The 23,511-nt window shown below is 34.5% G+C and overlaps 1 protein-coding gene across 1 annotated transcript in view; it reads left to right on the top strand.

Annotated features, from left to right (window-relative positions):
* Positions 1–7,456, top strand: part of LOC149145977 (uncharacterized) — a 23,827-nt gene extending 16,371 nt beyond the window's left edge. The window contains exon 3 of the mRNA XM_089452617.1: positions 7,418–7,456. Coding sequence (XP_089308743.1) covers positions 7,418–7,456 — 39 coding nt within the window. The remainder of the gene's footprint in view (positions 1–7,417) is intronic.
* The last annotated feature ends 16,055 nt before the right edge of the window (positions 7,457–23,511 follow it).

A 23,511-nucleotide genomic window follows, 5' to 3' on the forward strand; every position in this document is an offset into this window, starting at 1 on the left:
TTGAAGGAAGATCTATCAACATGATTACCTACGAAAGAGAGGGATCATTAGACACCAATCTTTGATGGGAGCAACTTCGACTATTGGAAGGTAAGAACCACAACCTATCTTCAATCTCTTGGAACAAATGTTTGGGAAATCATGGAAGGAGGATACACATTTCCATCAGCAATTCCTACAGATACGTAGGTAAAAAGCAATATGAAACAAATGCCAAGGCTGTCAATACATTATTGGGGAGTCTGTCACAATCAGAATTTGTCAAGGTTATGCAGCTCAAAACTGCCAAAGAAATATGGGACAAGATCGTTCTAAACTATGAATGAGACAATAAGGTAAACGTGCAAAACTACAATCTCCTAGAATTCAATATGAAACTCTCAAAATGCACAATGATGAAAGTATAGCTAATTACTTCTTACGTATAGATGAGATTGTTAATCGCATGAAAAACTTGGGTGAAGAGATAAAAGAAGTTATTGTAGTTGAAAAGGTTTTAAGATCCTTGTCTTCTAAGTTTGAATAAAAAGTTTCTACCATAGAGGAAAAGCAGAATCTTCAGAGTGTTACTATGACACAACTGCACGAAATCCTAATTGCTTTCGAAATGACAAAAGGGGGGTCCATCAGATATGAGAGAAGCCGCATTCAAAGCTTCAGGAAGAGAAGAACTCAATGAATCAAGACATATTTCAGAAGGAGAGGAAGCAGCAAACTTTGCCAAGAACCTTCAACAGGGTTCTGGAAGATTTAAAGGTAAGTTATCTTTCAAATGCTTTGCTTGTGGAAGACTCGGTCATTATGCAGCCAAATGTCCTCATAAAGATAAGCTTGATAAAGGTAAGGAATCAGCAAAATGGAATAGAAAACAGAATGTAAGTAAAAAGAGATATTATATGCATGAAGATAGCAATGGTTTATCAAATAGTGATGAAGATGAACATGGTAATGAATATAGACATCTGATGGCTATTGAAGATGATGATTTCTTGGATGATTTAGATGAAGATGGTCTTTATGAAGAAATTTCTAAACTGAAAATTTTTTTAGAAGAAAAGAATATGATTATAGATACTCTGACATTCCAACTTGCTAAAAGGGAAAAACACAATGAAAAATTAGAATGTGATATTGTGGGTCTAAGAAAAGATATTGAGAAAACAAAAGCTCTCAATCTCAGATTTGCTAAAGGATCAAAAACTTTAGATGAAATTATCAAAGTGCAACGTTCTCCTTTGATAAATACAGGTCTTGGATATACTGAAGAAGCATCTCAAGCACAGAAGCCATCAACCTCCAAAAGCTATCTTGATGCAGCAAGGAGAAGTGAACAGTTTGACAATCATCAGCAAAGGCATAAAGCAGATCACCAGGTAAATTAGGTTCAATCTGCTTCAAGGATGAACATGAGCTACAACCAAACTCAATTAAATCACACTCAATTTTCTTCAAGAATGAATGTCAATGGAAACTACAATCACTAGGTCAGTAGGTTCGATAATCACAGGAATTTCTTTAATGGCCAATGTTTTTCATGTCATAACTTTGGACACAAAGCTACTCAATGTGTTGCTTACAAGACCATCATGACTAGAGAAGCACAAAATCAAAGGAATGTGACTGGGATCATGAAAAGGACATACAATAACTTTTATGCTCTTGAAAATGAAACAGAATGCTCTATCTGTAACAATTTCGATCATGAAGACTCTGAATGCAGGAGTAAATTTCGGCAAACATCAGAAGGAGCAAACTTCATTAGGTCCCAAAACATGGAGAAAGAAAGAACCAAAAATAGAAATATGTGGTATAGCCTTGTATGCAGAAGGACAAGAAAATCAATGGTACATCGACAGTGGGTGCTCGAAACACATGACAGGTGATAAACAAAAACTTCAGTCAAATAATGCTTTAGAAAAAGAAAATAAGGTCTCATTTGGAAATTACACTCCCGCAGTCACAAAAGGTAAAGGCTCAGTTCTCTTAAAAGAAAAGGTTAAAGCTGGGAATGTTATGTATGTTGATGGTCTAAAGCATAATCTATTGAGTGTTAGTTAAATGTGTGATCAAGGAAATGAAGTAGTATTTCGATCAAATGGATGTGTTGTTCGTGAGCTTGATACAGGAGAAACAGTGATCAAAGGTGTAAGAACTCCAAATAACCTATACATACTCAAGGGAGGACAGCAACAGTGCTATCTAAGAAAAAATGATGAACACTGGCTATGGCACAGAAGATTGGGGCATCTAAGCTTCCCTCAAATAAGAAAAGAATGCAGATACAAGGTTGTTCATGATCCTCCAGATATCAGCATTCCAGAAAATACAATATGCAAATCATGTCAATTTGGTAACAAACCAGAGCTCATTTCCCTGAGAAGGAAGGATTAGCTAGTAAGCCTCTTGAACTTGTTCATACTGATTTATGTGGTCCATCAAGGAAAAAGTCACATCGTGGAGAAGAATACTTTATATTATTCATTGATGACTTTTCCAGAATGTGTTGGATAGGACTTCTAAAGCATAAAGATGAAGCATTTGAAAAGTTCAAAGCCTTCAAAGCGTTGGTTGAAAATGAATCAAATCACAAAATCAAATGCCTCAGCTTTGATCGAGGAGGGGAATTTACCTCAGATGAATTATTTGACTTTTGTGAAGAACATGGAATAAAAAGGGAATTATCTACTGCAAGGACTCCTTAGCAAAATGGAGTGATAGAAAGGATGAACAGAACTGTTCAACAAATGGCTCGTGCCATGCTAGATGAGTCTGGAACTCCTGCAACCTTCTGGGGTGAAGCTGCATTTGCTTTCGTCACTATTCTCAACAAAACAAACGTTGGGGTAAACAACACTCAAACTCCACATGAACTTTGGTATGGTAAGACTCCTACTGTGAAATACTTCAAAGTTTTTAGAAGCAAATGTTACATCAAAAGGAATAATGAAAAACTTGGCAAGTTTTAACCTAGAGCAGATGAAGGCATTCTCCTTGGTTACTCTTCCCGAAGTAAAGGATATAAGTGTTAGAATAAAAGACTAGGGAAAATTGTTTAAAGTATTGATGTTGTGGTTGATGAAGCAGGTAAAAACTGAAGATTATGAAGAAGATGAGGATTATCCTTCCACATCAAATCAAACTAATTCTGAAGAAGAAACCAATGAAGCACTAGAAGAAAAGACTCCATCCAGATATGTTCAGAAAAATCGTCCAGAGACTCAAATTGTGGGACAGAAAGAGGCAGGTGTGCAGACAAGAAGAACTATTACAAAAGCTTCAATCTATCTAGCATTGCTTTCCACCATCGAACCTCAAAATGTACATGAAGCATGCAAAGATGAATTTTGGGTCAAGGCCATGAATGAAGAGCTTGAGCAAATTGAAAAGAACAATACTTGGGAATTAGTTCCTAGACCTCATGATAAGAATATCATAGGAACCAAATGGATATTCAAAAACAAGCTGAATGAAAATGGAGAAGTTATTAGAAACAAGGCTAGACTTGTTTGTAAAGGATATGCTCACACAAGAAGGTATAGATTTTGAGGAAACTTTTGCACGTCTTGCTAGACTTGAAGCCATAAGAATGTTCCTTGCTCTTTCTAGCTTTCAGAACTTCAAGTATACCAAATGGATGTAAAATCTGCGTTTCTTAATGGAGACTTAGAAGAAGAAGTATATATTGAGCAACGAGATGGATTCATCCTTGGAAATGATCCAAAACATGTATGCAGACTCAGAAAGGCTTGGTCTAAAACAAGCTCCAAGGGCCTGGTATTAACGTCTTGACAAATACCTCCATCAACAAGGTTTTTCTAAAGGATCAGCTGATAGCAATCTATATACAAAGATTGACAATGATAAATTTCTAATACTTGTTGTGTATGTTGATGATATCATTTTTGGTAGCAATGAAGAAGCCATGAGTCAAAACTTTTCTTTGGTAATGCAGAAAGAATTTGAAATGTCCCTGCTTGGTGAGCTCACATATTTTCTTGGTTTACAAGTTCAACAAAATAAAGATGTTATTTTTCTATCACAAACCAAGTACCTCAAGCAGATCTTGAAAAAATATGGCATGGAAGATTCTAAACCAGTATGTACCCCTATGGTAATAGGATGCAGTCTCAGCTCAAATGATGAATCAGCAGTAGTACATCAACCTACCTACAGATCCATGATTGGCAGTCTGCTTTATCTAATAGGTACCTGACCAGACATCATGCATGCAATGGGAATAGTTGGAAGATTCCAAGCAAATCCAAAGGAATCACACCTTCAGGCAGTCAAAATGATTTTCAAATATCTTCAAGGAGCTCAGAATTTTGGTTTATGGTATCCTAGGGATACAGATCTTACACTTCATGCATATACAGATGCAGATTAGGCAGGAAGCGTGGATGACAGAAAAAGCACTAGTGGTGGTGCATTTTATATGGGTTCCAAATTAGTATCTTGGTTCAGCAAGAAACAAAGTTCAATTACATTATCTACAGCTGAAGCAGAATATGTGGTTGTTGCATCTTGCTACACACAACTCCTTTGGATGATGCAAACATTGCAAGACATTCAGATCACATGTACTCTGCCCATCTCCATTCTATGTGATAATACAAGTGCAATCAATATTTCAAAGAATCCAGTCATGCATTCCAAGACCAAGCACATACCTATCAAATATAATTTTCTCCGTGAACAAGTGCTTGAACAAAAGATCAAATTGGAGTATGTTCCCTCCAAAGAACAGGTTGTTGATATATTCACCAAACCACTGCCCAGAGAGACATTTGAATATCTCAGACATAAGCTAGGAGTATTTGATGCATCATCTTGCTATTGAAACTTATCTATTTCAGAGAAAAGTGGTTGTACGCGAGTTTCATGAAGCATATTTGTGTACATACGTCAGTTTCTGTGGATACAGTCGCGTATATGATGATTTAAAGAAAAACAATGGGCCAGTCTTAGGATGAAAAGGGTCTGATATGGGTCTGACAGTGATCATCTGGCACAGGTTCAGGGGGAGCATATACTTACTTAATAATGCATTGTTGGCATTATCTTACAAGATATTGGTACAAATTCACAATTGTTTTGTTTCAAGTGGAACAGGTTCAGGGGGAGATCATGGTTGTTGGTTTGGATGGTGATTGACAGATGCTGCTAATGATAGTTTCTGATGACTATCATGGTCTTGTTTTAGATATTTGGTCTCTATGTCTTGTATATCTTTTATTGTCAAGGTCATATAACGACCTATTTTGTTTCCCCACTATGCATGGGATGGATGATGTGATTTTCTTATTTTTTCATGTATAAACTTTTGGTATATCCCCACTTGGTTGGGAGATGGATGTATGTATGAGTGTTTTGTGATAGGAATGTCATTTATGATGTATAGAGTCATGTTCTTCTTGTAGAACATCTTTTTGCAGACCTTGCTTACAGTCAGGGGGAGCATGGATAGCACACTTCAGCATATCAAAGAATTCAGCATGTACTCAGGGGGAGCATAACCCTTTGCCCTTGATGACAAAGGGGGAAAGTGACTTGGGGTTGCCATCAAGTCCAAAGGGGGAGATTGTTGGCATTATGACACAGATTTGGCGCTATGACACAGGTGTTGTCCTTGATGGAAACTCTCACAGACGACAGATCATAGTTTAGGTTCATAGAATGAAGAAAGAAAGGTATACACAGGTTCCCATTGATCAATCTACATGTACATGTAGGTTCGCAGACCAAAAGGCACATATGAGCGTACACACGCACTTTCACGAAAGGAAAGGTGTGTACATGTTGGAAAACTTGTTTTTGGTCCGTGGTATTTGGACCATGGTATTGTGATCCATGGTATTGGTCCAAGGTATCTTGTCCGAAGTGTTGACCCCAGGTATTTGGTCCAAGGTATTGATTCTAAGTGGTTTTGGACCATGGTATTGAGCAAGGCCTAAGACTATAAAAGGAGGAGAAGATCATTAGGCAAAGTCACTTACGAATTGTATATCTAATGAAGAGCAAGATCTAGATTACAGGTTATTGGGTTATGGTGCACAGCTAGATCTAAATCAAGGATGAACCTGAGCGCTTGATGAAGGATAAGTTCTATTGATGGGTCAAGATCTTAAGGCTTGAAGAGAAGTATCTTTGTGTGGTTTTGATCTTTTATCTTAATAATTGGCGCATGTCGTAATTTGTAAATATGATGATCTAGGTATATCTAATGTTTGAATAATTTTAAAGGTTAAATCATCATTTACAGATCTGTACACAGGTTCCTTATAGCAAAGGCGCATATACATGTCGGTTTGGCATTTCAAAAGTGCATATACGCAGGTTTGCCTTGATACAAATGCGTATGCACACAGGTTCGTCACATTGAAGTAGCGTACATCTCATAAAATATGCTTTAGCTACTTCTGATTGTTGTTGTAGTGTTCTGGGTTCTGGCTTGGGTTCTGGTTACTGTTACTGTATTCTGGTTACAACATTCAGAGAAGTGATTATTTGATTCAGTTTTTGGTTGGTGCAAAGGAGATTGGTTGATGCAGATATATTTGACATTTGATTGATATTATTGATGGATCCAGTCTAAAAATTTATGAAACGTGGTCCCTGGAAGAAAAGAGAAGGTTGTAGCCTTCTGTAGGTCAGCACCTACGTACTAGTACATCAGCTAGTACAAGATCTAGGGGGTTGTAGCTCCCTTCCAAGAGAAGCTGGAGAACGAGAGAAGGTTGTAGCCTTCTACAAGTAGAAGCCTACGTACTGGTATAAGACTGCACCAGTACAAAATATTGTAAAAAGAAGTTTCTTATTAAAAGAAAGATAGAGACGATTACAGCAGGTGGTTTTCACCCACATTAGGTTTCCACCTTATATCTTGTGTTCATGTATGTGACTGTCTGTTCTGTTTTTTACTGTTCCTAGTTACTATTTATATGCTTCTAATGCACAGATTAAAGATCAACTTATGAAGAATTAATTAAATTATAAGTTTACAGGGTATACGCTAGTTGCCTTATATACAGTTGCGTATACACGCAAGTTTCATTAACTGAAGTAGCGTATATGAATTAGAATATGGAAATGAAATATTATTGACTTGCTAACATTGATTCACCCCCCCCCCCCTCAGTATTATTCCCAACAGTTACCACTAGCATCCCACAATAACTCGTAGCTAGTTCTGCAGAACCTCTAATATGATTATTGTGATCTTGTGCAACTCTTGGTGTAGCTTGTGCAAACATTTTCTTAAACATTTATATAGCTTTTTGTTGAACTGCATCAAACATGGGGGCATCAGGGCCATACTTTTGGATATTACCAAGCAATGGATTTTTTACCTTTGTTCCATTTTGAACGCCTCTCGGATTTCTAATAGCTAACCAGTTGCATATTTTGTTTTGTGCAGGTGGCAACATTGCATGATTATGAATGTGGTAGCAAGTGAAAACTCGAAACATTTAAAGTTATCCCAAGTAATGCTAGCATTAATAGATTATGGAAAATGACTTGATAGTATGCATTTTTAACCTAAGTTTTTGGTACAATATATGCCTCTACGGCTCGAAAAGAAGCCAAGTAAGACCTTAATATTTTTTATTCGTTGACAAGAAATTGTCTTAGTGTTTAATACAATGAGCAAAAATTTAATAAAAACATGTACAACAAAAAAAATTAGATAGTTTGGATTTAGGCATTAATAAAAACATGTACAACAAAAAATTTAAATAATTTGGGTTTAGGCATCTATATCTTTTCCTAACTCATATTCCAAGACAGATCGATTACAATAATCCATATGGCATTATTGCCTTATGGCAGAGACTAATAAAATCAGAATAGTTTTATGTAACATCAAAACAATTTTTTCTTGGACTTATGGTCAAACCTCGTTAATCTTATCAATAAGGACAAAAAGATTTCCTAGCCAATCACCCACCGTCCATGAAACAAATAACGATTACAAAATAAATCTTCACCACTAATGAGTGTTATAGAAAGTCACACCCCTGTTGTGAATGGTAATGGTATGGAAGTTCTATTGGCTAGTTGTTGTCTCTATTGGCATTGCCATCGTTCATAGTTGGGAAAATTTATTAATAAATAAATCAGTGGAAGATTTTAAATTTTTAAATTTTTAACTTTATTAATGAATAAAGTAAAAAATAATTTCACTTTTGAGTTTATTGTTAAATTTGATAATTTTTTGCATTTATAAATGATGTGATCCAAATTGATTCCATAAACATTCTTATTGATTCTTTTATAAAGAAAAATATATTTATGTTAAATTGAGAAATATATTATAAAAATATTAAGAACAATGAGTTTAAATATTTGGAATGGGTGTCAATGAATTTTTTCAAAACCTTCCATTTGAGAATGATATAATTGTGAGAAATTTTTGATATTTTTTTAGTATTTTTATTAGAGATTTAAATAAAAATTATATAATGTTTGAGTATTTAATTTTAAAAATGTCATATAAATTTATATTAAATATTTTTTTGGTATAATTTAGATGTTTTGGTCAATTTTATTTTAAATTTAGTGAAATTGGTTGGAATCACAAGTTTATGTTATGTAGTTTGTATGATTCAAATATCTCATTTTTTTTTTAATATTGAATTTAGTTATGCATTCAAAAAAATAATCTAAACTAAAAAACAATTCATTGACAAAAAAAGTTAATGGATTCTACTGAATAAAAAAAATCTTTTAAAATCAAATTCCAAATAATAGATAAGAAAACCTTCACAAAGTCAATCGAAGTGGAGAAGCATAATGTGAAAACTAACAAAGTTTTATTAAATAGATAGACATTAGTCATCATTAATGAAGCCACACCTTAACAATCGTATGTTGACACACATAATGACTTGGAGTTGAGGGAGAGGAGGGTTGGGCGGCTAGAACCCAAGTCACCTAGTCCCTCTATTTCATGCCTCTCTCTGTTCACGTAGCTAGGGTTTCCATATTTTTCTTGTGTTTCCAACTTTGCCTTTGTTGGGGCTCTCTCTGTGGCGTGCTTGGGTGTTTCGTCGCAACCTTCTGTGTGGGCTCGGGTTTTCATTGTGTCCTTTTGTGCTTTTGTCTAGGACCCTTCTTTTTTGTGGTCAATGCTTCTTTTGGTTTGGGACTGGGATTTTCCCAGGCTTTCGCTTGGATGTGTCATCGCTCCATTTCCTATCAGCGTCACTTGTGCCCCTTTTCTGGTGACACCTCTGTTGATGCTCACTATGATGTTTCTAGGGGGTTTGCTGGGTTTTGTAGCCTTGCTTGATTATGTTTGATATCCAATTCTTTGCTTGTTGTATGGGATTTCAAGGAAACATGTGCCTTGTCTTACTTTTTTGAGGATTGCTCACAATTTGGTTTGTTTTTGTAAATGTTGCTAGGGTTTCTAACCTGCTATGTTAATGTTGGTCGCTCATCTTTGGTTTTTTTTTTTTTTTTTTTCCAGGTTAATATATGTAAATACCATTTCTTTTGGCATTGTAATCACCATCTGCTCGTTTTTCTAAAATTTTTGTGAGACATTATTGCTCGAATGTGTTTTAACATACAAAAATTATAACTTTGTTCTTCTTTTTTATGAATAAAATTATGGGTGTCTCTTTTCTCAAAAAAAGAAAAAAAAATAATAAAAAATATTCAAATGTTAACACACAAGAAATAGAAAAATATCAAATATCAAAATAACGGCCCAAGTAAATCATGAAAAGATGGAATGTGAAAAATGAACTTATAAATTACCATATCCTCACCAAAACTACATAAATTGTAATGCAGGACAGTCAATGTACCAGAATTACAATTACCTAACTAAAGTTGTTGTTGTGTCTACATCTTGAAGAATTTGAAAATCATTAAAAGTAAAAGTAAAAAACAAAAAGCATTATAAACTATCAAACAAGAATTGTACTGAATATCTTTTTTTCTGAGATAGCAAAAAAATCAAGTGTTGATTTAAAATACAGCTTTCTATTTTTTAGCATATTTTTGACACTTTAAATTTTTTTACGTATCAAGTATGAACATTTTTTTAAATGTTAGTGCATTTCATTCTGATTTTGAAAAGTGTTGATGCAACATCAAACCTTTTTTTAGAGGGCTTATCTTTGGCACTTTAAATTTTCTAATGTATTGTGTCGATAATTTTATTTAAGTGTTAGTGATTTTCATGCGGATTTTGAAATGAATCAACGTTTTTTTAAGACATATTTTTGACACTTTAAATTTTCTTATGTCCTAAGTATGGGAAAAAGAAAATTTAATGTTGATTATTTAACCATTTTCCAAGTTATCTTATTTTTCATCCTAAAATGTTTATGTTTTAAAGGTTTTCCAAACATGTATTTTTTGTTTTTCCTCGCAATGTTTTCTTATAATAAAAAATATTAATTTTTTTTGCAAAGTTTAAAAAATAAGAACGTTAATGTTTTGAGGTTAGGATTTTTATATATTTATATATTGTTAACTAATACTTCAATACAGATAAAATAATTGTCACTAAAAATAATATTTTTACACCTCGACAAAAAAAATACGCATTTTGCATATCGATACAATTAAAAAAATACATATTTCAGGACATTTTTGCTCAAAATAACACGCTAAATAAAAGATTTTTATGAAAAGTTTAAATAAAAAAAGTTGGAAAAATAAAATAAAAAATGTATGAAATTTTTATGAATCTTATATTGAAATGACGACATTTGGAGTTTTTTTTTTTTCTAATGATTGAGATAAATTTTAAGTTAAAATAACAAAAAACAATAAAACATTCCATCTAAAACAAATACAAAAAAATCTTTAAAATTTTTTAAAAACATAAAAGAATAATAATAATTAAATTAGAAAAAAAGACAAGCATTAAAAATATAAAATATAAAAAACTTAAAAAAAAAAAAACCATTAAAATAAAAAAACGATAAAACATTTTTAAAAAAAGAGAAAAAGAAAAAAAAACATTAAAAAAATAAATAACATTAAAAACAATTAAAATAGTATATATATCTACCTCAAAGGCACTGGGCAGGGAAAGGGTGATTCTGGTAATCACCTTGCCTCGTCCAGGCATGCAACTCCTCCTGCCCACCTGATCAGGAGCTCAGGACCAAGTGTCGTAAAATGGTCAAAAATTAAAGTGCTCAGAACTGGTCCGAACTTGAACAACCGGATAGAGCTCGTCCTTCCGATTCCAGCGCCGTGAACGGTCCGAAAAATGGTCTCCGTATGAGAAAGTTATGCCAAAAACAAAATCACCCAATAACCCTTAATTTTTGAATATTTTTCAAAAAATATATATATTGAGAAAAAGAATATTCCGCAAAATATTCTTTGGAATATTCCATTTGGGTAGCCAATCACAGGTTGCCACGTGGTAGGCTCGGATACTGCCACGTGGCCCAGGGTGACATCAGCATTATGTTGGCATTGTCAAAATTTTGTGGCCGAATGGAGGATTGAACACACAACCTCCCATCTATTGGCACAGCATCTTACCAATGAGCCATATGATTGGGACATGTTTGGATAGTGGCGGAAATATTTTATGAAGTTTAAACTTCATTTGGGCGGGGCCCGAAGGGGCCAGCCCCCCATACCATGTGGCCTTCCGCCCATAACCACGGGCCATAACATATAACCACCAGTTCATCGCGTAATCCGAGGAAAACTGCCAGTTGTATAAATGCGTTCACATGCGCATTAAAGAAAAACAGTTAAATCCGGCGGTCAGGTCAGGATTTGGTGGAGGATATGGCAAAGCGCTCCAAAAATGGCAGAATTTCCAAATTTAGCGGGGTTATCTGGCAGTTAGCCAGTTTTCTTTGGAGTTTTTCTAGGGCAGACTGGAGAAACTTTAATGAGCCATAACTTTGGCTAGGAAAGTCCTTTTTGGACGATTTTTTTTTTTTTTTTGAGTCTCTTCGACCTTCTGAAGCCATTGGCACAGGTTTCACAGCCATTTGATGTCATTTGCAGGTGATGTTTCTTCGTGGAAGTTCCAGGAGCCACTAGGGCCAAATCAGTTTAGGAGTTGCATTGGGAATTGTGTGGCCAGTGAATGTGAAACGAAGGTCATTCCTGAAGGTTTTCAGTATTCTGAATCCATTTCTACAGCTCGTTTTGCCTTCTGAGGCATTCTTATCACTTTTTAGCTTCAGGGAAGCTTACAGGGCCACCAGGGCCATTTCAGTGCTTAAGCTATTTGGGGGCTATGTTCATCCATTTTTGGTGATTCAAAAGCCTATGTCTGCTATTTTCGACCTTCTGAGTCTAATGGCAGGGATTTCAGAACCAATTGAGGTCATCTTCACCTCGAAATTCTCCATGCAATTTTAAAGGGCCACTAGGACCAATTGGGGAAAGTACTGTATAAGGTACAATTTCACTGTTTAGTGTTTGGGAAAGAGCATGATTAGCCAATTCCTATCTTCTGATTCTGTATTTACAGTCAAATCTGTCTTTCGAGACACTCATATTCATGTATTAGCCTTTGTAGCATTTTTAATACAAGAGGACAAGCCTAGTTTGAGAGGCTTGGTCCAGCAGATGTAGCCCAGAAGGGGTGAACTGCTTTATCATTTTGATGTCTTTATTTGCTGAAGATGATATGCTAAACAAAACTGATATAAAGTGTTAAACATCAAATACACATAACTTGCATACACACATAATCACCTATTCAGCTGCAGAAAGTTATTTGTCTTATTCCGCAAGACATCAAACTTCAAGTATGTGTATGTCAAATACTTCTAAGTGTTTACTTTGTTATTTCTTTAGGCAGAGCCTGTAGAGGGCCAGGTAGCCTCTGGAACTCATCCTCTCTTTAGAGGTGACATGTCCGGTGAATGCCCCTACAGTCTATCTCTGTATAAGAAATAAGAAGTTTTCACATTTTTAGAGGTCACTTGGGGTGTATAGCTCACATTTGCAATTATGGGAAATGGATACCTTGCACCCTTAAACAAGTACATTCCATTTTCAGATCACCACCCAAGCCAACAACCCCACCAACCCCTGGGTGGGCAAGGCAATTCCCAGAATCGCTTTCCCCATCCAGGGCCTATGGGGTCGCTGGCCTAGGTGGGAGGAGTAGTTGTGTCCAAGGCCCATGGGGCCTCGATTTTTTTTAATTTAATTTTAGTTATTTTATTTTTAATTTATTTATTGTTTTTAAATGTTTTTTTAATTTTATTTTTATTGTTGTTGTTGTTTTTAACTGTTTTTAATGTGTTTTTAAAAATATTTTTCATTTTTTTATTTTTATTTTAATATTTTATTTTATTTTTTAATTTAATCCATGTTTTATATTTTTATTATTTTTAATTTAAGTCTTTACATTGCTTTCTATTTAAGCCTTTACCATGGTCTGCCTCTTCATCTGGTCCTTATGATGAACCACACTTATTGGTTCGAAATGCGCCGGCCAAAAATTTCTCTTATGTAATTTTTACCAAAAGACTTTGCTTAATTCACTATGGATCACAAAACCCTGAATACAGAAGTTTTAATTTAATTTAATTTATTATTTATTTATTTTAATGTTTATATATATATATATATATATTAATATTATTTTATTATTTAATTAAGTATTATTTATTTTTTTATTTTTTTCCTTATATTATGTTTTTTGGAAATATTTATTTTTTTTTAAATTAATTTTATTTTTTCTGTTCTTTTACAATTTTTATATTTGATTTTTTTTTTTATTTTTATATTTTATGTTTTTCAATATTTTGTTTTTTTTTTTCTTTTGTATTTTTCATTTATATATTTTTTTATTTTTTTATTTATTTTCTGCATGGTCTGTGTCGATCATCGATTAGCAATCTAAACTTATTATGTCCCAGTTCGATAGTTGATTTTATATTTTTCATTATAATAGATCGAGTATTTCCGCACAATGCGTTAATTTCGTGGTTGATCTTTAAGTTTTCATTACAATAAATGGAGTTCACGTACATTGTGTGTCAATTTGATTTTTGATTTTTTATTACAATATGTCAAATTGTTTTAGCATTTAAAACATAAATCACTCTTGGTATAATGTCTCGTTCATTCAAGTGTTCATTTAAAGAAAAAGTTAGTTATAACATTTTTTCCACAATGTCATGGTTGAAATATGTTGAAAACTTAAGCTTTTTTTAGTCATAATTTTTGGTTTTAATTCCATGGTTGAAAAGTTATCAAAATTTTAAGGTTTTCCTAAGTCATAATATTTTATCTTTAATGTTATGGTTGAAAACAATTGTAAGTCTTTTTCTTAAACACCATGGTTGAAAATTGTTGGAATTTTAAGGCTTTTCAGAGATTGATATTTTATCTTTAATGTCATGTCTAATAATCGTTGGAATTTTTAAGGCTTTTTAGAAACATGATATTTTATCTTTAATGTCATAACTGAAAATCATTGAAATTTTAAAGTTTTTCAGACTTATAATATTTTACCTTTAACGTTATTATTAAAAAAATATTAAAAATTTATCCCGAAAAAAAAGGCATTATTAAAGCATCGCTTTTCGTTTTGAAGGTGTTTTTTTTTTTCACTACTAGTTCACAAATACCCATGGTCAGTGGGTCTGCTACGTCCAAGATCGAATAACGCTAGGGTGGACCCCACCCGAAGGGGGTCACACCCCTCGGCCTATTACTGACCTGACCCCAAGAGCTTTCGGGTTTCGACCCTGTGACCTCCCATTGGCGAGGCCCTAGCTTGACCAATTGAGTTAACCCTTGGGGCTTCGTTTTGAAAATGTTGTTAAAATTTTACCCCGATTTTTTTGTTTTGTTATTCCAAAGTCAACACTTTTCGTTTTCATATTTTTTTGCTAAAATTCTTATTTTGAATTTACGATGCTCAGTGGATAATTTACCTTGTTCAAAATACTTAAATCAAAAAAATTATTAATAAAATTTCAAATAATTATAAAATACATTTATAGAGTGATAATTATTTATTATCTTCACTTATTACTTAAATATATAATTATATCTCGATTTATTAATTATATATAATGAATTTTATATAATATCAAAACAATTTTTCCATATATTTATATTAAACCTTATTATTTCATGGCATAGTGGTGACATTTATGATGCATAATTTTGTATTAATTTTGCAAGTACAAAAAAATTGCAAAAAAATCCATACAATTTCCAAGGTTCACCTTCGTTTTTTATCTTTCCAAGAAGATAGTCCGCACAACGGCCACGTCAAGGCTACAAAGCTTGATGCAGCAGCTAGCTCTGTATTAAGCGGCTATAAAGAGTACGCAAAGAAATAATTAATCTTTATTTTATTGTACAGGATGAACACCCACTCCCACTCCCATCCGTACCAGAGTAGTTCAGAGGTGAACCGGAGTGATGTAGCCAAGCTATATAGACTCACCGGCGTGCTGCAATAGCAACTAGCATTGTTTCAGGGAGCAGGTTGTCGTTTTATTTGGTTGTTTTAATTTTCCAGGCATAATTTTTAAAATTTTGTAAGAATTTATTTTAGGTTTATTTTTATAAAATTTGATAAGAATTTATTGAAATTACTAGTTTGATGGATAATTTTTCCATAATTAAAATGTTCTAAGATTTTTCAGGATTTTGAATCTATATATATAATCAAAAACTAATTTAAATAATACAAATGAAAATTTCGACTAAAATTTTTCCATCAAATTCCAACACTAAAAATATTTTAAAAATCACATAAAAATAACCCAATAACAATTACTAAATACAAAACATCATACACTTGATAATTGGTCCCTCTATTTCAAAAGGGTATTTTGACTTTTTTGCTGGTACGTTCACAGAGCCTTTATTCCTTCCTAACTCCAGTGCAATCGATTTCGATGTGTGTTCCTATTTTTTCTTTTTATTTTTGTCTGTGTAGATTAAACCTACTTTATTTGATTGTGGCAAAGGACATGGAGAATCATTGTAAATAATTCCCATAATGAAGGTTAAGATTAATAATATGTAAATTATTATTTCAAATATTTTTTATTTTTTTGAAAAAAAAATAAGAATGTTATTTTCACACTTAAATTTATGTTATTTCTGTATAATAAACAAAAACTATGTGAGTTCACATTTAAATTTATGTTATTTTTGTATAATAAACAAAAACTATGTGATAACAATGTGAAAAAAAAAAAAACTAGAAAAGAAAAAGAAAAAATTATTAAACAAAAAATTTCATTGCAAAAAAATGTATATGAAAAAAACTAACAAATAGAAAATAAATCTTCACCCCTAATGAGTGTTTTGGCTAGTTGCTATCTCTATGCGTGACAAAATTAATTAAAAAAATATTAATAAAAAAGTATTTTTTTTACTTTATGATTAAATGAAGAAAAAATAATTTCACTTTTGAGTTTAATGTTAGATTTGATATTTTTTTACACTAACAAATAGTGTAATCCAAAATGCTTCCATAAACATTCTTATCAACCCTTTTATAGAGGAAAATTTATTAATATTAAATTGATAAATATATTATAAATTATAAAAAAAAGGCTAAAAACAATGAGATTAAATGATTCTATAAATATTCTTATCAACCCTTTTATGAACGAAAATCTATTAATGTTAAATTGATAAATATATTATAAATTATAAAAAAAGCTAATGATTTTTATTATTTGGAATGAATTTCAATCAATATTTTCAAACCTTAAATTTGAAATGTGAAGATGACGTAATGGTGGGGATTTTTTGAGAATTTATTCTACTATTTTTTATTATTTATTAGATAAAAATATATAATATTTGAGTATTTAATTAAAAAAATTATAATTTTTTTAAATAATTTTTTTTGGGTATGGTTTAAATGTTTTAGTCATTAAGCAGATTTTTTATTTTATTTTTATTTTGTTTGGTAAATTCCTTCGATTAATTTTTATTAATAACAAAAGATGTTACATTGGAAAGCTTTCATACATCCAAAAGAGTGATCTCGACATTCATAACTGCCACCAGGGATAATCAAAGACACAACAAAAACTAATAGTAGACAAAATTAACAAGATGAGACTACCCTACTCGAGTACAGAAAGACTGGAAACTATAACAAAGATAACTGTGATCCTCCAAATTCCTTAAGGCTTTGATTGAGCCATGCAAAATTCTAGAAGCGAAATGAAATAGTACATATCCATAGCCCAATGGAAATATTGTTAGAACATCATAATATTTCTTAGAAAAAATAAGTTCTAACCCACCAAGAACAATAATATGGCTTGCATACTAGACTTATTAGTTTAATATGATAATTGGCGAATAAGGAGAAGATTTTGCATGAGCAGTGGTCTAAGTTGGAGCATTGATGACTACAGGCACCTCCTAATGGTCATCCAAGTTATACATGATGTCCCTCAAGATTATCTTAATATCATCCTGACTCGTAAACAACTTGTAGTTGTCTAACTGCATATCTCAAATTACCATGCTTAGTAGAGTTTCGAATTGACGATGCAAAGTGATAGAATGGAGGAAGTGAAGTCTTCTCTTACGAAACTTCCCTAGATCAAGAACCCACTTGAGGCCACTGCCTCCAATCTCTGAACCAGAGTAATATTCACTATCACCAAACTCCTTGGCCTCCAAGTGGAGAATTTCCTTTCTGACATCTAAAGGAGCTGATTCCAAAAAATTATCCACAGATTCAGATCCGAACAGACGTCGACGTCACGAAGAGGATGCCCTAGGTGCACCACCCTTGCGACTAGGAAATCTTTTTCAATGAGCCATATAGGCATATGACCTACAAGCATAACAAGAAGGGACGACTTTAGAAAACTAAAAGATGGAGATGAATAGATCAAATGGATGGCAAGACCACAGTACAATATGAACCATAGACCTTGTAATAGAACAAGACAGAATTATATGTGGGTGCAAGAAGAAAATTAGGACCTTGCAACATTCCCAAACTGAGGCCTGCCCAAAAATTTTGAAACCCCGAACTTTGTGTGAACCAAGATTTGAATGAGTTAGAAATGTTTGAAATACTGGACTTCTAGTGAGTCCATATCCATTTTGAAACCCAATTGGAGAAGGTACCACACTCAATAGACCAAAACTTAGAAACTAAACGAAATCTTGGCAAGGTCAAAGTTCTAAGGTGTCGCAAAGAGTAATATTGCCGCCAATTCGAAGGACAAACCAGTCGCTGTCATGTAAAAAGAGCACAAAGAACATTGACACTAATAGAGAGAAAAAAACAACCCTGAGGAGAGTTGACTACCTTACAGTTAATGACAACAAGACCAAGTATTAACCATGTGTTTGAGAGACTAAAACGCAACTATACAGTGACTGACCAAGAAGAATACAATGAAGGCAGACCTCCAATTACGGTACCATAAACTTCTCTTGGCCACCATGAATAGATTAACGATTGAGGATTTATACCAACAGCAACCAAAACACAATCTTTTCGCCACCCTGAGACAAAGACCATGCATATATAATATGGTGTAGACATGAGAAATCAGACTTTATGAGTGAGGTGAGCAACAGGAGTGCTCAAAAATGCGAGCCAAGTATACAATCCAAACTAGTACTCTGTCATACCAAAACGCTTTAGCATGGTAAGCTCATAAATGGACTTTCACAGTATGTCAAGGAATTCTCCGTCTGCGACTAATCCACCATGAGAGGGTTAATCCATCTCAAAACAGATAGAATTAATTTTGTTGCCAAAAACATTGTCATATAAATAACCATGTCCTCCCACCTTCTCACATTTAAGTTGATTAGACTTGGGTAGGTGAAGCAAGGTTTGGGAAACATGGGCCACATGAGGGGCATGCAGAGCCAGGTGTAGAGAAAGGATCTAATGTTGAGGGTCACCACCTTGTTAACCAAACATATTACATACATGTCAATTATAACTTTTGTCTGGAAAATAACGTCGGGAGAGATCCTCATATGGTTATGCCTCTCGTTGGGAACCGATGACTGTGAGAACACCCCCATCAGGGACGTTTACTTCTGCTAAGAATTTTTCATGTTCCACTCAGTGCATGATTTCTTATAGGACCTCCCTATGTGTTTTCACTGACCAAGACTCATCAAAGGCAATGTGTCTCTCTGAGATGCCCCAGTTCACCAATGTGTCTGCCACCTTATTACCTTATCGTTGCATGTGAATAGAGATAACATAGTCGAATTTGGACAACAAATATTTAATATTGTTGACCACATGTTAGAGGTTCCATCTATGGATCAATTTGTCTGTTGGGTGACCAAGTAATAATTTGTGTACACAATGGATGACTATTTGAGAGTAATCGTGAACTTGAGTTAAGTGATACCCTTCTCTAACAACTATTTGTAGACCTTTCACAAGTGCCAAAAATCCTACAAGGTTATTTGTTGTCGTCCAAAAAGAAAAGGAAAAACATGTACGAGATTGGAATTCTCATCCCTAAAAATCCCTCCATAGCTTTCCTTTCCTAGATTTCCCTTTGAAGCTCCATCAAAGATCAATTTGATGAAAAATTTTGGAGGTGACGAAAATGAATTCTCGCTCATGTACTTTCTTCCATGAAACAGGGAGGGATGAGTGACAAACATATTTGTAACCTGCATCCTCCCACGTTTACCCATTTTCACCTATTTTCACGGGGTAAACATGAGCCGAGGGTCACTATGATAAGAATCAATCTCCTATATGACCTGAAGGAAATGAATTCGACAACTTAATACTTTACTGACCTCCCTTAGGTGCCATATAACCTTTAGGAGCAACCCAACCCCTTCAATTGTCCAACCCCTAAGTTAACTCTTTGTTTCATTGACCTAGAACTTCAGTCGCTCCCTTGCCAAGGCCTCCAAGCAACTATAACCCTCCATTCACTCCCACAGGCTTGCTTCTAAGTGACTGTGGATTTTTTTAGTCAATTCTATGCCAAGGATCCCAAATTTTGAGCCACATTTTCAGGGCTAAGACTCAGTCCCTGCCCAGAACTCAATGAAACTTACAGAAATGATAAATCACATAGAAACAAGGCTTCCAAACCAAAATTTAAACTAGGACTTGACCTGGCCTCTTCCAACTAGGATTGACATTCTATCAAACACATGGTGAACTTGCAACCTACGGGTCATAAATGCATATCTGACCATAACGATATGAAAACTTATCTGAGTTTTAGCAACAAGGATTTATGCCTTCTCACAAATACTTAGATATGTCATATAACCATGCTTATAACCAACATATAACCAAATAAATAACAAAGATAAAATACACATTAAAGCCACATAATAATAGGTACATTTACTTATCAAAGATAAGAGAAACTTAGCTCTTATTAACCATATGAAAAATCCAACCAAGTCAGGTACTTCCATGTACCACCCGACCATAGATTAGGTTGAACCAAATATTTCTTTCAGCCAATCACCCACATGCCATATTCCAAGCATGAATGTGGGATCTCATGGGATAAACCAATCCATAAACAAACAAGGGAATCCAGAGGTTAAACCACCTCCACCCTCACCATACCGTGATCTCACCTAAACCGGTCTTGAGATCACAAAACCAAACCAAGGTTGGATGCCTCAAAATTCCTTCACCATCACTTGAGGAATTTTCCTGTCTCCACCCACCTGTTGAGGAATTCCCAGAGAAAACCATCTCCACCCCCAACCCTTGGGATTTTCCTGAGACCACCTCACCTGGATCCAAAACCTTCTATAAATCCAAAGCTCAACTGAGAAAGAATCCCATCACACCATGGATATCCAAAAATGGAAAGGCAAGGCTAAAAACCATTGTCAAAACCTAACAAAATCCATGCCACCGACAACAATGAAACCAAATACACACATGCACATACCATGCATGCCAAAACTAGCTAGGAAATCATACATGTAACCTGTTACCTGCAAGTATTCCTGTTGAAGCTACTTGATCCAACCTTTACTTACTTTATCCTTACTTTCCTTGTCCTTCCTTTACTTTCTTTCCTTCTCCTCTTGGTGCTCTTCTCCTCTCTGAAACCAATTCTGAAAATGAACTGAACAAAAGCTATAAATTGATGCTCTGATGTCTTTTTATTATTGATGCCTCTAATTTCTTCATTTTTCCTTAATTTTCCTCAATTTCCTCCTCACATGCAACCTATGACCTTTCACCTCCCTTTTCTCCTATTTTCCTTTATTTTTATAAATAAAATGCCAATAATATATTTTTTCCTTTTCAAAGCCTTTGTCATTGCCTTTGCCAATTTCCCCTTAGCCATAATACACAACAAGTGATGCCCACTAGGATATTTTTCCCAACATTCAACTTGGAATAAGTGTCCCTTGACCTTGGTCTTATTTTTCCTTTATTAACTTTATTACATGAACTTTTAACCCGATGTTGTTATAGACCCCTCCCCCTTAGGGGAACATCGTCCTCAGTGTTCTATGACACCTACAACTAGAAAAATTGTTGAAAATCAAAACATATTTCCCATGGAGCTTTATTAACTAGCTTGTTGCAGTATTTACAATAAACAACCTGCTCAAAAGCAAAACCATCATGACAACATGACAACCATACCGCTTATTAGAGATTTATAACATATATCATGGCAGTATTTACATCCATGTACATATATACATATACCAAAATGGCTTTTCCTTAACCGAAAAACAATGAAGGATACATATCCTGCATCTGATCAGCCATCTCCCATATAGCTTCATCAGGCCCAAAATGATTCCACTACACTTTAAGCTGCTCGATTTCTCTGTTCCAGAGCACGAGTTGTTTCCTTTAAAATATGCACTGAGGTTTCGACTGGAATTATCCTTATGGATCCACCTGCAATACAGACCAATCAATAGCATGATCAACATCCTCTACATATCCTTTAAGCAATGAAACATGGAAACCATCAAGGACCTTCATTGTTGGAGGTAGTGCAAGTCTATAGGCCTAGTCCAATCCTCAAAAGGATATCAAAGGCCTACAATACCATGGTTCCAACTTGGCACATGATCCAACCCTCAAGGACCTCTTCTTGGGCTTGATGCACAAATACACATGCTTCCTAACCTGAAGCTCCTTAAATTCCCTGTGTTATTCTACATAACTTTTCTGCATGTCCTATGCTTCCTTTAGATTATTTTTTATAACCTACATTTCTTGTTCCATTTATGCCAACATATATGGTCCAATATGTACCATGTTCACTATATCACTCCAGCTGGTGGGAGTATTACAACTCCACCCATAGAGTGCCTCAAATAGACTCATACTTAGTGACTCCTGATAAACATTGGTGTAAGAAAAATTGACCAATGGGAGGTACTCCTCCCATCTCCTTTGTTGGTGCATGAAATACATCCTCAGCATATCCTCCAGAATCATGTTGACACTCTCTATCTATCCATCTGTCTACAGATGATAATGTGTATTGAATGCCAACTCTATCTCCAAAACTACAAACAACTCCTTCAAAAACTTGGAAGTGAACTTAGCATCCCTGTTTGACACAATCTTCTTAGGAGCACCATGCAATCTCACGATCTCCCTGATGAAGACCTGTGCCACCTCACTAGCTGAATAAGTAGTTTTCACTAGAATGAAGTGGGCTACGTTTCTCAACTTATCGACCGCAACCATGATAGAATCATGTTGCATCGATGTCCTCGGAAGACGTGTAATGAAATCCATGGAAATGACCTCCCATTTCCATTCTAGAATTGGAATAGGCCGAAGAAACCCACGTAGATACTTACACTACTTTCATCTACTGACAGTCCAAACATCTAGCCACAAACTATACCACTTCCTTCTTCAAAATCAGCCAATAGTAGAAATTCTTCACTATTGTCAATGCCTTCTGATATCTTGGGTGACCTGAATATGGCTTGACGTGAAACTCCCTCAAGATGAGCTTCTTAAGCCCACTATCATCCAACACATAAATCCTATCCTTGAATCTCACCAAACCATCTGCCATGAGATGATAGTTTGCATCTTGATCACATGCACCCTATTATAACTTGTTCCTAAGCTCTATGTACTTTTCATCTTGTTGTCCTGCCTATAAAATCTAATCCTGTAGATGTGTCCCATAAGAGTTCATTGTTGCAACATGGTTCATCTGCACTCTCCTACTGAGAGAATCTGCAACCATGTTCTCCTTACCCTTAATTTATCTGACCTTGAATTCAAATTCATTGATCATGGCCAACCACCTAGCCTTCCTGGAATTTAGATTCAATTGGTCAAATAGATATCTCAACCCACTGTGATCGCTCATCAAGACAAACACCATGCCAAGAAGATAATGCATCCACATGTTTAAGGCATGAATAATAGCTTCCAACTCAAGATCATGACTCACATAGTTCTGCTCATGCTCATTCAGCTTCCTAGACTCATAACACACCACATGTCCCTCCCGCATCAAGACCCCACCAATTTCTCTCTTGCAGGCATCTATACACACCACGAATTCTTTGTTTAGATTTACAATC

This window comes from Pinus tabuliformis, chromosome X (genome assembly GCF_031772625.1).
Source record: "Pinus tabuliformis cultivar Carrire ecotype Pingquan chromosome X, CPIR1, whole genome shotgun sequence".
NCBI classification, from domain to species: Eukaryota; Viridiplantae; Streptophyta; class Pinopsida; order Pinales; family Pinaceae; genus Pinus; species Pinus tabuliformis.